This window comes from Caenorhabditis remanei, chromosome I (assembly GCF_010183535.1).
Source record: "Caenorhabditis remanei strain PX506 chromosome I, whole genome shotgun sequence".
NCBI lineage: Eukaryota > Metazoa > Nematoda > Chromadorea > Rhabditida > Rhabditidae > Caenorhabditis > Caenorhabditis remanei.
The window spans coordinates 15,600,930-15,621,012 of record NC_071328.1 but is presented as its reverse complement, the minus strand read 5'-3'; the positions used below and the strand labels follow the sequence as shown (position 1 = coordinate 15,621,012).

Sequence of the window (20,083 nt, the reverse complement as noted above, 5' to 3'; positions counted from 1 at the left end):
ACGCGTCAACGGCGCGCCAGAGTCATCAAATTTTGCGATTGGCTGGCGCGCCCAAGACGCGATTTTACGAAAAATGATTCTATCGCAAAAAGCGTTCCAGGCGCGCCAGCAAAACTGAGATTCCGGAAAACGCGCGCCAACGTCGCACCAGATAAGATTTTTTTTTCATTTTTGAGTTTTCCTGGCGCGCCTGAGACGCGTTTCTCTGAAAAATGCGTTTCTTCAGGAAAACGCGTCAAAGTCGCGCCAAAAAAGTTCGATTTTTCAGAAAATCGCTTTAAAAAACGGATCAGGCGCGCCAGACTGCTGAAAATTCTCATAAAATCAAAATTACGCTTACCAGGTGCGCCAGACAACCCAGGACTTCAAATTCTCGAAATTTCTGATGGACCTGAAGCGCTATGATTTTCTGGAAAAAAAAGATGGTTCTTCGCGAAAACGCGCCAAAGGTGCGCCAGACATTTAAAAAGTTGGCCTAGAGACGCCGCGTTTTCCTGAAAAATGTTGTTTCTTCGATTTTTTTTCACAAAATTTTATACCATAATTCACAAATAATTTTTCTTTCAATAAAAAAGTTCGATTTTTCAAGTATTTTGGCTCATCGGCTCATCGGTTTCTTTTACTCCATAACCGTCTCGTTAAGAAATTTCTCCTCCGGTGTCGGCGGCGCGTCCTCCTCATATTCAGTTGTCGGCTTCTTCACCTTCTTCTTCTTCTTATTTTTACTTTTCGATCCTTTGCTCTTGATCTTTTTCTTCGGTATCTTCGGCATCACCGGATTCGTCGTTTCGAACAACGGATTCTGGTCATCTGGAGCACCACTGGCAGCTCCAGCACCACTGGCAGCAACTCCAGATGGCCCCCCACCTCCGAGATCCTTCATCGTCAGCACATTGTTCTCGAGTTCCTTTTCCAGCTGCTTTTGTTCCTCGTAAAGGCGCGTTCCCTCTTTCGTACAGTCTACATGAATCACTTTGTCCTCCACGGAGGGGGGATCGGGTATCACCTCGGCGGGTACCGTACTACCACCGGAATCCGTTTGGCCTAGCGCACCTGCATCCTCCTCCACGATTTTGTCGTTTGGCTTCGATTGGCCTTCGGTGGTCGAGGTGGTCGAGGTGGTCGAGACGACGGGCGGTTTCACGTCGTCGTCCTTCGTCTTGTCAGCTTCATTATCCTTTGTAGTAACTGGTGCTGGTACGTCAATCTTCTTATTTTTAGTATCATCTGCAGGCTTGTCTGTATTCGGTAGAATCGCTAGCATAGAAACTGGCGTTGGTGTCGCCTCCCATAGATCCCAGCCTTCTCGCAACGTTTTTGAGTCTTCCGCTGTGGCGCCCATCTCTTCTCTGACCTGCAAACATTGGAAATTTTATCAGTGAATACGAGTTGTTGGGGGGACAGAGCTGGTGGGCCTGCGGCGCTAAAATTTTTTAGGAGTCGCGTTGCGTGAGCGCGCGTCGCGGTTTACAAAAGTTCTAGCGCTCTGTAGGCACTTTATTTTATCGAGACGTTTCGAAACCGAGACACTTCAAAACCGCCGTTTCCTGATGACGTGACTCACGGCCGTGAAAACGCGCTCGGTCGTACACAGGCGGTTGGCGTGGTGTGCACAGTTTCATTCCTTCCTTATCCGGAAGTCGGAAACATGCCTGCGGCGCTGGAATCCATGAACTGGCGCGCCTTCGGCGCAGACATGCCTGCAGCGCTAAAATGCATATATAAAACAGGCTGGCGCACTTTTGGCGCATATGGAGTGTGTCAGATTACCATAGAAAAGTCTGAGGTGCCTCTGGCGCCCATTTTGTAAATGCGAGAGGGAGTAGGATGAGAAACGCAGAGGCGTGCTCTTGGTAGGCAAACTTTGAATCGTTATATCTCGAAAGTGGGCGGAGCTACTGGAAAATTGTCAACTACAAAAATGAAGACCCTAAATCTAGCTCTATTTTTGTAGTGGACACTGCTTTGGTAGCTCCGCCTACTTTTGAGATACAACGATTCAAAGTTTGCCTACAAAGAGTACGCTTATAGCGGGAAAGCATGAAAAATGGATAATTCTGACCCTGTAACTCCGAAAGTCCGGATTTTTCGTTAATTTCTACCAAAAAATCATTTGAAAAATGAAAAATGTGGTTTTCTAGCTCAAAATCCTTGATAAATGGTGACTTTTGACCCTATAAAGCCAAAATTTCGTGGTTTTCAAAATCTCGACATATCTATTTGCGCCATACTTGCAAATCTCCGGGCTGGCCCGCCGGGCCGGCCCGGTCGGCCCGGATTTGAATTTTTGAATTTTTTTTCACTAGAATTTTTTTTTCAATAATTTTTTTGTCTGAAAATTTTCCAAATTTTTTCTCAAGAATATCAAGAAATCAGTTTTAAGCGAGTTATGAGACCTCAAAATTCCAAAAATCGCTCCCCGTCGTCATTTTTTCAGTACATTTCAATAGAAATTCTACTCGTCTGAACGTGAAATGCATTCATAAATAATCATTTTTCGAATTTTTTCTTGAAAATTGCTTTCATGTGTAGGACGAAGAGAAATTCTATTGAAATGTACTGAAAAAGTGCACGACTAGCATCGATTTTTGACATTTTGAGCTCTCATAACTCGCTTTAGACACATTTTCAGACATGAAACCAAAAAAAATGTATCTTTTTCCTGGCTTTCTGAATCAATTCATATCAAAAACCCTCAATTTAGAACTAGTTGTGTCCCCCTTTAAAATTTTTTTGCCACAAAAATTGGAAAATTTTCGAAAAAAAAAATTGAATTTTTTTAGTACTGAAAATCCGGGCCGAACCGGGCCGGGCCGGAGAAATTCTGATTTCGGCCCGGCCCGGCCCGGCCCGGCCCGTTGCAACTCTGATTTGCGCCGAACGCGCGCCACCCTGTTCTATGTATTCTAGCGCCGCAGGCACCCCAGACAGTTGTAGATAATCCGTCTAGCGTCACAGACATGCCATGTCACTTTAGTGCCGAAGGCGCGCCAGATTATAGATTCTAGCGCCGCAGGCATCTTCAAAGGTCCGCCACTTCAATTCACTAACCAAATTGAGATACTCCAGAACAATCATCGCACCGAACGCAAAGTCTTTCGCATCACGAATACATCCTTTCCGGGTTTTTCGCAACTGTCTCATGGCGTCATCGAACAACGTGCTATAGGGTGACGCCTCTTTCTTCTCTTCCAACACGAAGCCAGTCGTTATGGCGGCGACTGGAAAAATGAAATTTCGAAGTTGAAGGTATATCGAAGAAATTGGTATAAACAGCGATTTGTGGCTCAGGATCCGGGGGGCAACTCGGCCATTCCGATTACAGTGACAAACTACACTGACCACAATTCGTATATTAATGCGGTATTAAAAGAAGGCGGTGGTCTAGAATCCGGGTCAACTCGAACACAGCTGGAAACGAGTGCTGTCGTAATATTTTGGAAAGGGAAATTTGAACTTTTCCACCGACTTCTTTTTATACCCAATATAAATAAGAATATAGGCATTTTTGTCACTGTAGTAATTTGGTCAGTGTAAGTGTAGTTTCTCACTGTAATCGGTTGGTCACTGTGATGGCCGAGTTGATTCCCGGCTACCTAGGCCACGTGTATTCTAGATTCTAGGCCACTCACATGCAAGGAGTCCACTGTAACGTGCTCCATCAGCGCAATCGATGACAACAGGACGTTTCTGTTTAACGACAGTTCTCAGAAGGGCGGCCATTTGTTTCGCCGTTGGATATCCTGATGCGCCAATTTCGAGATCGTGAAGAGTGACAGTGTGGGGGGCTTGGCCTCTGCAATCACGAGTTTTTCGTTTGAATGAATGAAAAAACATGTTTTCAAAAGGAAGACTCACTTGAACTCAACAGAAATCCTGTGGGTCGCAATTTGGCTGTCGACGTCGCGTTCCCCGGCCGTCTTACAATGCACTTCGAGACATTTAGAATGATATTCGCGAAAACATTGTTTTGTCTTCGTTGGGTAATATCTCCCTGGAAAAAAATAACATTTTGCGATGAGGGTGTCCGATGAGGCCTGGATTTGGCCGTGACTGAACTACATTGACCAAAATACACTGACAATTTTTTATGCTTCCTCGCGTTTGAAAATTGCTATTTTTGAAGACACATATCTTCAAAGTGGGCGGAGCTAGAAAAAAGTTGTCAACTACAAAAATGTAGAACTAGATTTTATCTACAATTATGCAATTGTTTGTTTTTTATTGGCTCCACCCACTTACAAGATATAAGTCTCCAAAGATATCGGTTTTCAGCAATTTTCTCTCCTCCCTTCCCATCAACCATTTTTGCGCCGCAGGCACCCCAGCAGATTCTAGCGCCGCAGGCACCCCTGATGATTTTAGCGCCGCAGGCACCCCAGACGATTCCAGCGCCGCAGGCATCCCATCTCTGTCCCCCAACAACTCACATTCACCGGGCGCATTGAAATGAATGACTGTCTTCGCCTTCATCTGTTTGACCATCCACCAATAGGACTCCACCGTACAGGTCTTGCTATTATCATGTCGTGGTGTCTGTGCCAAACACAATGTCTTTCGATCAGCGAGATTGACAACATTCGCGTGAATTTCGCCATTCGGGTTGTCGATCAGATTACCGTAGCCTTTCAGAACAGGCGCCGTGCTGGCTATGATAGGAGTTGACGTTCTGAAAGAAACAAAATTGTAGTTTATGTCTCCTTGAAGATGACTGCAGTGCTAGAATCCTTGAAAAGCTGGCGCGCCTTGGGCGCAAAAGTGTCGTGACAAGCCTGCTGCGCTAGAATGCATTTATAGAACAGGCTGGCGCGCCTTCGGCGCGAATAGATATGTCGATATTCTGAAAATTGGGCGGAGCTACCAAAAAAGTGTCCACTTCAAAAATAGAGCTCAATTTAGTGTCTTCATTTTTGTAGTTGACAATTTTCCTGTGGCTCCACCCACTTTCGAGATATAACGATTCAAAGTTTGTCTACCAAGATCACGTTTCTGCGTTTCTCAACCTACTCCCTCTCGCATTTAAAAATTGTGCGCCGGAGGCGCCTCAGACTGTTCTGTGGTAATCTGACACACTCCATATGCGCCAAAAGTGCGCCAGATCAAAACTCACGTGCAAAATTTGGGGTCGATCTTCTTATTGGGTATCACATCTTGCCCAATCGGCGCGTATTTCTCGTACTCCGCCTTGAAAGCCGTTCCAAATACATCCTTCTTTTTAAGTGTCGGTGTCTTCTCTGTCTCCGTCTTATACGTCGTATTCACCAACTCCGCCATCATATTCACGTATCCTTTCATACAAGACGTCGATGGACTCTCCCACTTCGGATGGGGGTAGAAACGATAGTAGAACAAGTGGAACGAGTCGTTGTCTTTTCGATTCCAGATGAAGTTTCCGATCGAGGCGATGAGCAGCAAGAGACCAATGAATACGAGGACGATGATGAGAATAGGAAAGCTGAAAAAAGTATTGAAAATCGGTCAAGATCGATTAAGATTGGCTAAGATCGGCTGAGGTCATCAAATTCTTCAAAAAAAAAGCTCTAAACACCACTGTCAATTAAAGAAATTGTTCAAAATTGGTTTAGATCGGCTGAAATCGGTTAAGATTGGCTTAGATTGGCCTGCGGCGCTAGAATTCATAAGCTGGCGCGTCTTCGGCGCAATTGAAAATCGGTTAAGATTGGCTAAGATCGGTTAAGATCGGTTAAGATTGGCTTAGATTGGCCTGCGGCGCTAGAATCCTTGATCTGGCGCGCCTTGGGCGCATTTTTAAAAATCGCTGTAAACACCACAATTACCGTTCCCCTGACACAAAATGAGCCACCCTTCCCCCCGTGTAGTCCTCTCGGACAAGATTTCTCAAAAAAAAATTGGATGAACTGTGACAATTTGTTGAAAAAAGAGGACTTTCTCAAAACTCATTGTCCGAGAGGACTACACGGGAGTCGCGCGGAAAAACTCTTCCACCAAAGCTCATTTTGTGTCAGGAGAACGGGAATCGTGGTGTTTAGAGGGATTTTTAGAATATACTTCAATGATAAAAGTCTCTTAGAATTGTCTGAAGTATCGGAATTTGCAATTTTTCAATTATAAATTAAAAATTGTCTAAAACCCACAAAATCTTACTGTTTTAGAGTCGAAAGCCATCATTTTTCATGAATTTTAGCTGGAAAATGAGATTTCTCAAAATTTTCAGATCTAAACAATAAACACCCAATTTCCAGAGTTTTCCCGTCCAGAAACTGTCTGAATCTCAAAATTCAAATTTCCGTCTGTTGACGGATTCTAGGCCACGGCTACCGATTTTTTAATAGATTAATGATATAAAACTCGCCGAAATCTACATTTTGGTATATTTATCAAAGTACAGTGATCAAACTACACTGACAAAACTCCACTGACCAAACTACACTGACCAAACATCTTCAAAAGCGCATATAATAAAAGTGGGCGGAGCTACATGGCAAAACTAATTAGATATTTGGAATCAACGAGAAATTTGGGGTATGACAGTGTCTATATATATTGTGCGCCCGAGGCACGCCAGCCTGTTCTAGCGCCGCAGACACCCCAGACGATTCTAGCGCCCCTAGCCGAAGTTTGCGCCGCAGGCACCCCTGATGATTATAGCGCCGCAGGCACCCCAGCCGATTCTAGCGCCGCAGGCACACCAGACCATTCTAGCGTTGCAGGCACCCCAGACGATTCAAGCGCCGCAGGCACCCCTGATTATTCTAGCGCCGCAGGCACCCCAGCCGATTTTAGCGACACTAGCCGAATTTAGCGCCGAAGGCACCCCAGACGATTCTAGCGCCTCAGACAGTTGTAGATAATCATTCTAGCGTCGCAGACTTGTTGCGAAACTTTCGCGCCAAAGGCGCGCCAGTTCATGGATTCTAGCCCCGCAGACACTTTTGCTAGACATACTCACCCATCCTCATTGCTCTCCTCCTTCCACTTCGAGTCCTCCTCCTCAGCCAACCCAGCAAGATCGCTCGCGAAATCCACGAAAAACGCGTCGAACACACCCAACGACTTCTTGACACCATCAAAACTTCCATGATACTTGACAAACTCCATTCCCATCGAATCCATCGCGTCGAGTTGTGACTGGAGTGTCTTCAACGCTTGCTGTTCCTGGGACGTCATCTTCACAACCCACTCCTTCAGATTCTCCACACCGGCACGCATCTTTTGAATGTCTCCGGTGATTCCAGTGATTGCTCGAGCTTTTTCAAAGATTTCCGTCTGGTCAGCCAGGTTGGACACTTTTCTGATGGATACTGATGACTTGAATGTCTCCAACGCTCCAAACATCTTGACAATCGAGCCATTCATCTGGAGCAATCCCTCTAATTCCGTCGTATTCACGCTATACTTCTGGATCACTGTCACATCAATACTCTTCAAAATCGCCTCCACCTCCGATCTCTTCTCCAGAGCATTCTGCATATTCGACACCGCTTGAACCGCCGATCCAATAACTTTTGCATGGTTATTGGCGTTCTCTATCCTTTGAATCGACTTATACTTCATTGGAGCATTCTTAATCTCATTGATCGAATTGTTAAGCTTTTTCAAGTCATCCGCCGTCTTACTCACTGTCCTCACCACCTCTAGTCCACCATCCAAGGCATCAAGGCTCTTCACATCGAACTTCCGAAGATTTTCTATCTTTGCCATAACATCAATTACAGATTTTAGGTTCTGCTTGCTCTTGACACATTCCAAGTAGGTGCTGAGGGCACCGGCGTTGGTGTAGAACGTGTCGAGGTCGGCGAATCGTTTTGAGATTTTTTCCGAGTTGCTTTGAATGGTTGTGACGGCTAAATCGATTTGGGTAACTGTGGAGTAGATGGAATTGACAGTAGCTCCCAGGACAGTCAAGTTCTGCTTTTTCATGTCCCCGACTAGCTTCTGGAGACCCTTATCGTCCGCCTGCGCTGCTTTGTCGCAAATTCCATTGATAGTGCCAGACAACTTCACGAATTCCTGTTCACTTGCAGCCTTCTTATAAGTCTCGATTCCTTTACCGAGTGCCTTGAACTGCTTGTCAATTTCCTCCAGGAGTTTTTGGATATCAGGAACCACCGCCACCACCGCCGCCGACTCATTTGTGTTGAGAGCGCATTTTTGGATTTCAGCGATTCCAGATGTGATCTCACTGCCATCCGCACCAGGATAAAAGTCCGCAACTGCCTTGTCCAGTGGATCGATAGCTCCGCCCACTTGTCCCCTCAACACATCCTCCACCTTCTTCGCCAACACCTCCACATTCCTCAACTCTTCCAGTGCCAACTGTAACTGATCGGTTTTCAGGATCCCTTTCATCCAAGCATCCGTCAAATCCACAAACACCATCGCCATGTCAGAAGCGCCATGTGGGAATCCGGAGGTGTACTCGAGTGTTTGATTCCGATGAGTCTTCCGAGGATTCTGACCATCCACGACAGACTTGACAGCTTGGATACTGGAGAGGGAGGGCTTCAATGTGTCCATCGTCTTGCGGAAGTCACCAATGAAGTTGGAGTAGGCCGTCCATTGTTGTGCGGTCCGTGAGAAGTCGGTTATCTTGGATTTGAATTTGGAGGCTTCTTTGGCGACGGAGAGGGTTGGGGTGAGGGAGGCGATGGCTGATGGGAATGCTGATGGAAATGCAGGAGCCGCTTTTCCCAGTTTAACTTTGACTGTGTTTATGGAGGTCAAAACTTTTTTTATTTGCCCGAAATAAACTTTTGCAAGCGCAAGTTCTTGGGACATATCGTCGTTTCCGAGAGCATCAATAGCAGTAGACCACGATTTTTTGGAAGTAACAAAATCGGTCCTAATCGGATCTATCATCCTCTTCGCCTTCAGTTCCCCAATCAACTCCTTCATCTCCTTCACCCCCGTGGTATTCTTCAACGCTACCGTATCCACAGTATCCACCAAAACACTCTCCAACGCCTTCAACGTCTTCTCCACCTCCACGACATCTGGTTTCCCTTTCAGACTCTCCGGGATCTTCTTCATCGCGTCGATATCCAATTGAATTTTCGAGTTATCGATCGAAATGATTTGCGATGGGGTGGCGGTGCCAAAACTGAGAAGTTCTGCGATCAGCTGATCGGGAGGGATGAGGCCAGATGAGATCTCTGCGCGGAGTGAGACTCCGTTCACCACACGAGCCACCATTTGGATTTGGGACAGGAGGGTTTTGAGGTTGGAAGTTTCTGGAAAAAAAAAGATGATTTTATTTTCTAGAAAAGGTATAGTCATCACTCACCACCGGCACCACGATAGACACGACTAGGATAAGAGGCAGAGAGCACGTTGCGATGAGCATCTGAAAAAAATCGATTTTTGACATGCCAGCGTAGTTTGATCAGTGTAGTTTGTCAGTGCAGTTTTTGTCAGTGTATTTTGGTCAGTGTAGTTCGAAAATTCGGATGAAAGGCGGAAGGAATCAAGTATAGAAAGACGAAAAGCGGAAAGCAGAAGGCGGAATTCCGGTCAATGCAGCTCCGCCCAGTTTTGCTATAAACGCTTTTAAGAATGCTCGCTCAGTGTAGTTTTTGTCAGTGTAGTTTTTGTCAGTGTAGTTTGGTCGGTGTAGTTTGGTCAGTGTATTTTTGTCAGTGTAGTTTGTGTTTTTTTGCGGAAAGCGGAATTCCGCGTCAACCCTGTTCCAGATTCTCGGAACCCACACTCACCTCCATTTTTATTATTATGACGATCCTCAATAGGAGGAGACGGTGATATTGCCGCGATGGCGAGAGCGAGGAGAAGAATAGTCTCTGGAAAAAGGGATATACGTTTTATGGTTGCGAAACGTCAAAGTTTCGAAACGTCGTAGTTGCAAAGTGTCTAGGAGCCCCCGGGGGAAACATGAGATACTTACTCATCAGACTAAAACTTGCTTCTGAATTTGAGTTTTGATGCTCGCGAGTTTTCTATAGCTCGGGAATAATCGATAATCGATTGGAAATTGTTGAAAATGAAAATGATTAATAGGGCGGGGGGTCAAGAAGGTCAAGGTTACTTGTATGCTAACGTTTTTTGAAAAAAAAGCTTGCTGACGCGAAAAATGGCTCCGGAGATATTTCGGGCTCCGCGACGTTTTGAAACTATCCATTTTGCAATCATGACGTTTCGCAACCATAAAACTGTCGTAGTAGCAAAACGGTGCAGTTCCGAAATGTCGCGGAGCCATTCAGATTCTTGTCTGGTTTCAAAACGTCCCGGTTTTCCAAAAACCACCCCTTAATACTCACTCATCAGTATAGGTCTTATGAAAGACTTGCAGTTTTCTCACGAATACGCAGTTGCCAATCGAATTACTTTGTTCGGGAATAATCGATAATCGATTGGAAATGAAGAGATAATGGGCGTGGCCTAAGGTTCCACGTAAAGGTCACTGGAATGTTTTTCGTTGTTATCTTTTTTGCTATGCCCACTCATTAACAATGCCGGTGGCTCCTGGCTCAGTCTCGACTTTATTTGAATGTAGCACTCAGCCAAGTCTGTTTTGGCACCGCGCCAACAGTTGTGCGACGGAGCACGTTTCCGCTACCTTACGCTCTCACTGGGCCATCTTCACTGTTTTTTTCTATTGAGAAAAGGGTAATGAAAAAAGCGGTGGGAAATGCGGCTTGGATTTACAGAATTTTTAGACTGACTAGGGAAGGTCAGTTTGGAGTTATGGGACGTGACCTACAGTACTGGCCATAAAGAATGCGAAACTTGCAGTTTTCAGTTGAAAATGGTAAACTTTGTGATTGTGACACGGCCTCCCTGATAGTCTCACAATATTGATAATTTATGGAGTGTATAGATCACAAATAGAGTGTTAGTTTTGTAGTTGACAACTTTTTTGAACGAGCACATCCTAAGAAGTTATCAATCGTCAACAGGGATGTGCGGAACGGAAATCGGAAATTCCGAAATTTCCGAAATTTCCGATTTTTTTCCGGAACTTTTTTCCGTCGGAAAATTTCCGAAATATTTTTTCGGAAATTTCGGAAATTTCCGATTTCCGGAAATAAATTCGGAAAAAGAAAACGTTTCCGAAATTTCCGAAAAAACATTTCGGAAATTTCGGAAACAAAACAGTACTGTAGTTTTAAACGCCCATGCTGAAAAAATTACATTGGTCTCGCGAATAATTCGCGAAACATTCGAATTTTCACATTTTATTTGTTTTTAATATTCATATTTCCCAATAGAGTACAGCTTCCGCTGATCTTTCATGCGTTTTTATTGAAATTAATTGAAAATTATTGTTTTCAGCATCAAAATCTATCATACTTGTCAAAAGACGGGCCGGCTAAACAATGATTTCCGGAATTTCCGAAATTTCCGAAATTTCCGAAAAATCGTTTCGGAAAATTTCCGAGTTCCGAAATTTCCGAAACGGAGAAGTCGGAAGAAAGAAACGTTTCCGAAATTTCCGAAAAAAAAATTCGGAAAATTTCCGAGTTCCGAAATTTCCAAAATTTTTATTTCCGCACATCCCTGATCGTCAAAGTGAAAATCTCAAAAATCTCTCTTTTTAGCACAGAAAAATGGCAACAATTGCAAGAAATTTCTTTTAAGATGGATAACTTGCTAGGGAATACTCGTACAAAAAAGTTGTCTACTACAAAAATGGAGCTCTATTTGTTATCTATTGTAAGGGATATCGTAATCCCTTAGGTATTCCAAGATCCCACCGGACTTTGTACCCGGTGACGCATCATCGTCATCCCATCCGGATACTTCCGGGTCTCTGTCCAGGACAGGCGAGCCCGCTCCCACGTCCCATTCCCATTATTAAGCCTAACACGATTCTTCCAGATCTCCCGTCAACGTCTCACCAACTCAAACACTCTCTCGCCATCAACCCACACTGTCAAAGGCGCCGCTCCATATCCCATCCACATCACATTCTGGAACCGTCTCCAATCTCCAACACTATCTCACCCAGCCGCCCACAAGATCCAAACCGTCTCAAACGTCATGCACCATAACCAAACCTCAGATGCTCTATTGCCCCACTGTCACATGCACATTCCTGAAGCGCCCGTTGCCCTGCCTGTCTGAAAGCCGCTGACTCCGCCCATCGAAGATCCAGTATAAATACCGTTCTTGTTATCATTCATGACTTCTTCTTCCCATCCTTATTCTTACCCTATAATAAACCTATCTAAACCACGAAAACCTCTACTGGTAGCAGCGAGTCTCGGTGGCCGTGGACCCGCCGAGCAAAAGATCGACCCGTTGTTGGATAGGAATGGTAAGGTAAGTGTTGGACCGATTAGTGCAGGTATTTTGAGAGTGCCAGGGGGGTAATTGGACCTCTGCCGCCCCTGATGATAAATTGAGATAAGTTAAGTTGAGTTTGAGTCGGACAAATACGTGTCCGGGATGCATCCGTAGGAGGATAATTTAGGTATTAAGCTTAGGCGCCAATTAGTTTAATACTTAGGTCCCTCATAGTTTTATTTGTTGAGTCTCCCTGCCTAGTCGTAAGAAAAGTCTTATAGAGACATTTGTGAATTTCGAGAATTAAGAATTAAGAGTTAAGAATTTAAGAGTTAAGAGTCAAGAGTCAGTAAGAGAATTCCGTACGTACGATGAGAGTTGAGAGTAGTCCAAAAGAATTGAGAAAATTTGTGAGATAGGCAACAAAGGTTGACCTTTTAAGATATGACTCAGAGTGCAGAAAGCTGCAGTATTGCAATGTGTACACAATCCCCCCACCCGCCCGCCCCCTTTTTCGTCCCCGCGTCTTCTATTTCCCCACCGTTTGAATATAACAGTCCGGTAGCAATCTTTCTTCGCTCCCTGTTATTTTTCGTCTTGCCTCGTAGCGACAAGCTTAGGAATTAAGTTCCCCCTCATAAAGTAAAAATATTTGTAAGAATAGGATAAGAAAATAAGATAGTTCGAAGTCGTTTTCTCCACGTGTATGGTACACGTGTGTCAAGTGTTGTTAGCAAAATACTCATTGCTTCAAGTCAAAGGAGGATCAACTTCATCGAAGGTAAGTCTGGGTTCCCAACCGGCTCGTATGCGCAATTAACGGTCCCCAGTCCAGTTGTCTTAAGTTAGTCAAAATCATATCGAAATCCTCATCCTAAATACTTTTATCGATAGGTTACTCGTCAACCTAGAAATTTTCTGTACGTAAAAGTCCTTTAAAAGGTCGCGCCGAATTCACCTATTCAAGTTAAGTTTTTGACTTTAGAAGCCGCTAAGCTAACACTATCGTTCCTCAAGGGCCTTCAGTTGTCGTAACGAAAGGTCATTTCGCGTCTGACCGAAAGCGCCGTCAAAATCAGTAATACTTCTCGGCCCATTCGAAACATTCACAGTCATTTTTTACTCTACAATTTACTTCCCCGTAGCAGCAAAATAAGACCCCAGCACCACAATTTGCCCCGTATCGGCTCAGTCTAACGTCACCAGATTCTTCACTCATCAGCAAATAATAGGTACGCCCAAGCAGTAACTTTAGTTAAGAGTAGCTAAGTTAAAATCACTTGAGGTAATTTTTTTTTCCGAAACAGGATCAGGTCGCAGCCCTGATTAAACGTGACCATAAAACTCTCCGCCAAGCAAACCCAACTCCAGTCATTAGTAGAAACCGCGTATCAAATTACAGTCCACCCATCGGCTCACCCTTTTTGTTTTTTTCTTCTCTGGCACCATCCTCGCCCGCTTTTGTTTTTTTTTATTCTCCTCTGTCACTATCCTCGCCCGCTTTTGTTTATTTCCATCCATCCCGAATCAATTCCCCAATTCCAAAAACCTCTTGTTATATCACCAGTGTAGAAACCGAGTTCCAGCTAAACTCTAAACAGCGAGCGAATACAGTCCGATGGAGTTATTTTTCGTTCCACCCACGACTTTACAGCCCTTACCGTATCTTCTTTCCCCTCTTTGTCCTCTTAACGTCAGCATCGTTGTTTCGCCCCTTGTTGCCTCAGTCTTTTCATCCTACCGCATTTTCACAACGCGCCATCTAGCTGAGTCACTTTCTATCTTCTTCTAACTTATTGTCCGCAATATCGTAAGCCTCGTCCCTTGGCATGGAAGCCAAGAGAAGGGAGCATCTATCATTTTTTTTTTTTCGCGTACTGTACCCTTCTTCCCCGTTTCTCCCCATTCTCCTTATACTGATTTCTCGTCGCGTTCCCGTCGACATTCGCATTATTAACATTACGATTGCCATCATCATTTTTTTAACGCATTTTTTTTTACGTGTAGGAGCCCGTTAAATTCTCGTACTATTTATTTTATTTATCCCGGTACTAACTTGTTTCAAGCTCACCTACGTTTTTTTTCCCTCTCTGATTTTCGTCTTTATTAAAGCCCTCGGTTTGCCTCTTCCATCACTCATCAAAAATAACGTTACTTATTTTTCGATTTCTTTAGCTTTCATACTTGCGTACTATTCACACCCTTCATGAGTTCACAACCATCCGTTCTTCTCCGTCCCGATCAGCCACGTCACTCTATCTACCCACGTGGACCCCTGGTCGATGTACACGCCCACACCGGCGTAGTGGACGGAATCACCATAGGAATTGTCAAGTTAGAGTTAGAACCAGCAGGCATAGGCCGCCTTCCTTTTATCCAAACACCCTCCCGTTATTTCTGGCTCATGGGTGGTGTTCTCCAGGTTATGCCTCCAGCATCCCATTCACTCTACGCCACCTTCGAACCCCCGCACTTCGGCTATCACTGCATTCAGGCCTGGAAAAGACATGGCGCAGTCTACGGTAACCACACATGCGGTTGCACCTTGGAATACGACGATTTCTACGACGAAGACGACCACTTGGACATAGACCGGTGCAGGGCCAGGCAGTTAGCTCAGGACGTCGCCGAGAGACTTTGGAACCTATGTCCGGTAGAGGGGATGACATTCCTCGATAGGACAAGAGCCTAGACGAAGCGTAGGCTGCACATCCCTACATTCCCCAGGTCGCAAAATTTTTTTTTAATTTTTCTTCTTCCACCCACTTACGTTACTCTCCGAAATTACCACTACTCCACTTCCTCAGTCGTCTCTTTTCTCTTTCTCTTGCTTAAAATACGCAACAGACCAAGGTTATCAGAGAGGTATGGGGGGGTACTTGTAACACACACGCAACGGAGGGGAGTCGCGGCTGCCAGTGTAGGAGGAGAGGAGCATGGAGATGTAGTGTAGGGGGTCCTCAACTGTGGCAAGGAATGATGTGTAGAGGTTGTTCACTGCTTTTCAATGGGTTACCAATTATGGATAAACGAAAATTTGTTGTAGAAACCAAAGTCTACGTAGATGTGTCTTAAAAATACATGATTCTCTGATTATCGTTATCACCGATGTAAACTTTGTGAGTACATACCGCCAGTTTGTTGTTTCAAGCAGATCACTTAACATATCGCAAGGTTTCAAGTTATGGGGTGTGGGAATATTTTTGCGTCTCTGAAAATTCTGCAACGGCGCACGACTATGTTCTTACGATTATGCTCTTGCGAAGTCATGTATCTTATGCTCATGCGAAGTCATGGGAATTTCATTCCATATTCATTACGTAATTGTTGCGAGACTTTTTCTCAACTTTCGTTCGACTCCAATTGATTCAGGTTAGTGACTATCACCCTGTATACATATACAAAAATTGGACGACGATCATTGTAATCAACTCACAAATTGTGGCCAACGAAACAATTTACACAGGTGTATGCAAAATTGACTCCGCAATTCTACAGTTCCAGAAATTTAAGAAGTAGTTATGAGGATGCTACATCAACAATGCAACACAAGACAAACAGTCCCACTTTTTCATTTCTCATATTTTTGGAAAACACAAACCAACACCTTTGTTTCAAAGATGATTGAAGCAAAGTACACAAGAAGCATTGATATAGGACAGGAACAAAAATTATCAGATTCACAGATTTAATTCCTTCTTGAGTGATGGGCAATCGTGCTGGAAGAACTTCATGTTTTTCTGGGCAATGAGATGAGAACGACACACGGTGCATAGAGCGAGAGCTGAAATTTGGAAATTGAAACTTTTGAAATTTTGATACAAGTAAACTCACGAATCTGGATCATCCCATCTTCAATCTTGACAGTTTCGCGGGTTGAGTTGAACTTCTTGCATGGAGTACACATGTGAACAATAAGTGGATCCAAACCTTTGAAAAGACGTTCTGGCATAACATTGGCCTTGTCCTCGGTAGGAATAATGGACTCAGCAGCCTTCTCATACAACCACTATAAAGATAATCATTTTGAGTTTTCTACAAATTAAGGTCAACTCACAAGCTTAGCACCAGGGTTTTCACATTCAGGGACAACGAGCTTCTTTTTCGGAATCTTCTTCTTCTTCTTCATCGGTACATGGTTAGCCTCTTCGCCATCTTCAGAACATGGACCTTTCTCACGTTGACCGTTCATCTTGGGCTTAGTAGGAGTACCATAATCGAGGTGAACACCAGACATTCTCTAAAAATAATAAGAAAATTGGGGCGAATAATTTATTGAGGAGAGGAAGCATAACAGGGGATGCGAATGAAAGTCGGAAAAGTGAGGGTGCAAATGAGAAAGTAACGAGTACATGAGTCATCCACAAATAGGGACAGGTCAACTTGAAAAATTCAATCAACCGAGGTTCAGGTGAGGCATGAATCATCACCAGCAGGAGAAATTTTTGCACGAAGTGGACGACTGAAGGACAATGAGCAAGCAAACTAAGGTTTTGGTTGAATGTGGATGGTAGGCATGGAACTCTTAGCAAAGTTGAAAACGTAGGCTTCAGGCTTCTTTTCAGGCTTTTGAGTTGATGAGGATGTATAATAGTACTGATCCAGACCGTTTGAAGAAACTGAACGATTTGGGGATTTTTCAACTGTCAAGTGTTTGTAATCCTCACCACTCCAACTGGATCTTGGGAACTAGGTTGATATGAATATCCTGAGCTTATTTCATCACTAACGGCAGGCTTTTGAATGCCGGTTTTCGGAATGAGTAGCTACGATAACCACGAGATCACCACACTTGACAGAGAGATGATCGATGAGGCCGTGGAGCAAGAGGAGTTGAGAAGTAATGAAAGCCAGAAGTGGTCCCACAGTTTTTCAATGTAGTCCAAGGAACTAAGTCCCGAAGGAGAGTGTACGACAGTTCTCAAAAATGGATCACCAGTGCTTGATCATACTCATGCATTAGGCAGACATTTTGCCTATCGAAATAACGTTTGCTGAATTGCAAGAACAGCTAACGCGGTTGGAAACAGTGATGTCCTAAAAAATGCATTATAAATTCAAGAATCGTAGAGTTCACGGATTCCCTTTCTGTTTCTGAATGAGCGCTTAACGAACTGAACGAAGAATAGAAATATTGTGCAGAGCAATGCATCCTGTGTGATCACGAAGAGAACCTTCACAAATTTGGAAATGTGAATAATTCTGGGGTTACCTTAGCAAGGGCGGAAAACCCCGGAAACATGAAAAACTGAAGCAATCTCTCCAAGAACATAAAATTAGACTATGCACACGAAAACGGTTAGAGACAGTGAAATGACACCAAACAGAACAATCGTAACGCAGAACGATTGGTTTTGATGACTCATCAGAATTGAAAGTTTGAAACCCTGAGAGTTACCTCTCGCGATGACTCATCAAGGATTACTCATCAAGGTTGACTCATCAATGATGACTCACTGTTTCGAGGTTCAGCATATATTGGGATTTGCCGACAGAGCAAGGAATTCTACATATTCTGTGGAAACCATCCATGTTTCACTGAGGAAAGATAGAAATGAGTCATCACATAGGGACACAAACACACCCATTTTCAACAAATCTCCGATGGTTCAATGAAATAAGGAGAAATGTGAGCTATAAGGACAAATTATAGTGCAAACCGACAAATCCTGGGGAGTAATTGAACACAACAGACGAGAATGAAGAGGTATATAAGGCAACCAGTGCAACACCATAAACCATATCACACTTCATTCCGAAGTGAACGTCATTGATTCTTTTGACGCTTACCTTTATCATTTTCATCATCATCGTCAATCCCTCCCTTGTCTTGATTCTCACCCTCATCAACCCCAACCTTGTCTTGATTTCCATCAACATCATCAACCACACCAATACCGTCGTTGTCTTGATTTTCAAGAAGATCTACAACCATGATGGTTGAAAACTTTGAAGAGGTAGGTGTAGAAGTTTTTGAAGTCGTCATTAACGTCAACTTTTACCAGGGACAAATTGGTGGAGCAAAGATCCGTGTTTTGGACGTTCACGAAAAAACCCCCAAGGGTCATTTTGAAGGTCGAATCATTTCACGCACTCTTGGCTTGGAACTTCCTGATTCTATGACTACTCATCCACGAGGTCCTGAAATGTTTGCTGAAACTTTGATAGAGCTCGCTCATCGCTATGACCCATTCAAAAACCCCCGTGTAAAAGTGGGTATTGTATTTGAATCAAGCGAGATTCCTGAAAGCGTTGGTTTGTGCTATCAACCAATTGACCGGATCAAGGCTGAACACATTGTTCAAACTCTTGCTCTTCAGTCACAGTCAAACAAATCTGTCTTGGAACTTGAAACTCCAAAAATCAATGCCAGATTTACATACATCAATCCACCAGTTGGTAGCGGTAAACGGCGCTTTGACACTGGCAAAATCCTGGAACTCACTGTATTTGAAAAACGACGAAAAACGAGCGAAACGGAGCTTGAGATGAAGAAGGAACTACCAAAAGTCAAAAAGCTCAGATCCAACATCATGCCGAACGAAGGTAAAGTTTTATGAACATTGCTGTTCAGGTTAATATCATCATCATCGACATGTTTTCAGTGATCGAAGATTGTCTGGTTCATGCATTGTACCAGACCCTGATGTACCACAATTGGAAACTCTGTAGAACACAGGAAAGCAAGAACAAGTATCGAAATGCACTGAGAAAGACTTTCAAGCGACCACACATCTGCCAAGAAGTTTACGAAGCGGTGAAAGCTATGAAAGAGGTAAGATTCAGGGCAAACTCAGCAACTCAATTTCAGAAAACTTGTAGAAAGCAGGTGTGTCAAAATCGTCAAACTTCTGCAGGATGGATGTTGAGCGATTTCAAAACACAGTTTTTGCCGGAACACATCAACTGATTGTATTTGTGAAGAACTCAACTATACCCTACTACTCAGGACCATACGTGGGCGAGAAAAAACAGCTGGTCTTGTACTTGGACGATGGACACTATAGAGGTGTCAGAAGTATTTGTGCACTACTGAGGACCGATTACTATTGCGCTCTCTGCAATAGACGCTATAAAAGTACCGTACAGCACTATAAATGTCCACTGGTTCACCGTTTATGTGGTCAACGTCATTGCCCCGTTACAGAGAGTGATCAACCAACTCGATGCAAGACATGCACCGTGTTATTCAAATCGCAAATCTGCTATGAAAATCACATCAAAAAAGGTAGGCGCTTGGTTATAGGAACGCTCCCGCTCAAAATCACTTCTTTCAGGTTCAAAAAATGGCAAAAGCCGATGTGAGTATACAGCAGTGTGTAGGAAATGCGAGGACATCTACTACACGAACAAAGGCAATCCACACAAGTGCGGACAGAAGTGGTGCTACCGCTGCAACTGCGAAAGAATGATGCCACACAACTGCATCATGTCCATTTCAAAGAAAAATGAGAAAAAGCTGACACGGCGTCGTGTATATTTTGACATTGAGGTTTGTATATCACCAAAATTAAGTTCACACCGTAAAAATTACAGAGCAGAGCAGACGAATCAACTGGACAGCAACACCCCGTCTTGTTCGTGGCTCTTCGTTGTTGCCCAGGCTGCGCAATCTTCATACCAAATGACATTGAACAAGCAAGAAACATGGTGTGCTCGAAATGTGCACCTGATGGTCGATTAAAGGTCATAGAATGTATAACCATCGAGAATCGAAATGTGGATGTTGGAAGTGAGATGACAAAGTGGCTGTTTGCTGATCACCACCGAGGAGCTGTTGTCGTGGCACACAATGCATCAGGGTAAATCTTGATGTTGCATATAATACAAAGATGCGGTATATTTTAGGTACGATGGTCAA

The 20,083-nt window shown here is 43.9% G+C and overlaps 3 protein-coding genes across 3 annotated transcripts; 2 read left to right on the top strand and 1 right to left on the bottom strand.

Annotated features, from left to right (window-relative positions):
* Positions 1-619: 619 nt before the first annotated feature.
* Positions 620-9,884, bottom strand: GCK72_003334 (uncharacterized protein; the record flags this gene model as incomplete). Its single annotated transcript, XM_053723979.1, has 10 exons — positions 620-1,354; positions 3,052-3,221; positions 3,633-3,796; positions 3,859-3,994; positions 4,431-4,669; positions 5,111-5,455; positions 6,932-9,212; positions 9,266-9,325; positions 9,693-9,776; positions 9,881-9,884. The coding sequence occupies 10 exons, from the start codon at positions 9,882-9,884 to the stop codon at positions 620-622; spliced, it is 4,218 nt and encodes a 1,405-aa protein (XP_053592624.1).
* Positions 4,450-5,502, top strand: GCK72_003335 (uncharacterized protein; the record flags this gene model as incomplete). The annotated part of the gene is made up of 2 exons (XM_053723980.1): positions 4,450-4,584; positions 5,221-5,502. The coding sequence occupies 2 exons, from the start codon at positions 4,450-4,452 to the stop codon at positions 5,500-5,502; spliced, it is 417 nt and encodes a 138-aa protein (XP_053592625.1).
* A 4,544-nt stretch (positions 9,885-14,428) lies between the features above and the next one.
* Positions 14,429-14,914, top strand: GCK72_003333 (uncharacterized protein; the record flags this gene model as incomplete). The annotated part of the gene is made up of 1 exon (XM_053723978.1): positions 14,429-14,914. One exon carries the CDS (start codon positions 14,429-14,431, stop codon positions 14,912-14,914), a length of 486 nt encoding a protein of 161 aa, XP_053592623.1.
* Positions 14,915-20,083: the final 5,169 nt, after the last annotated feature.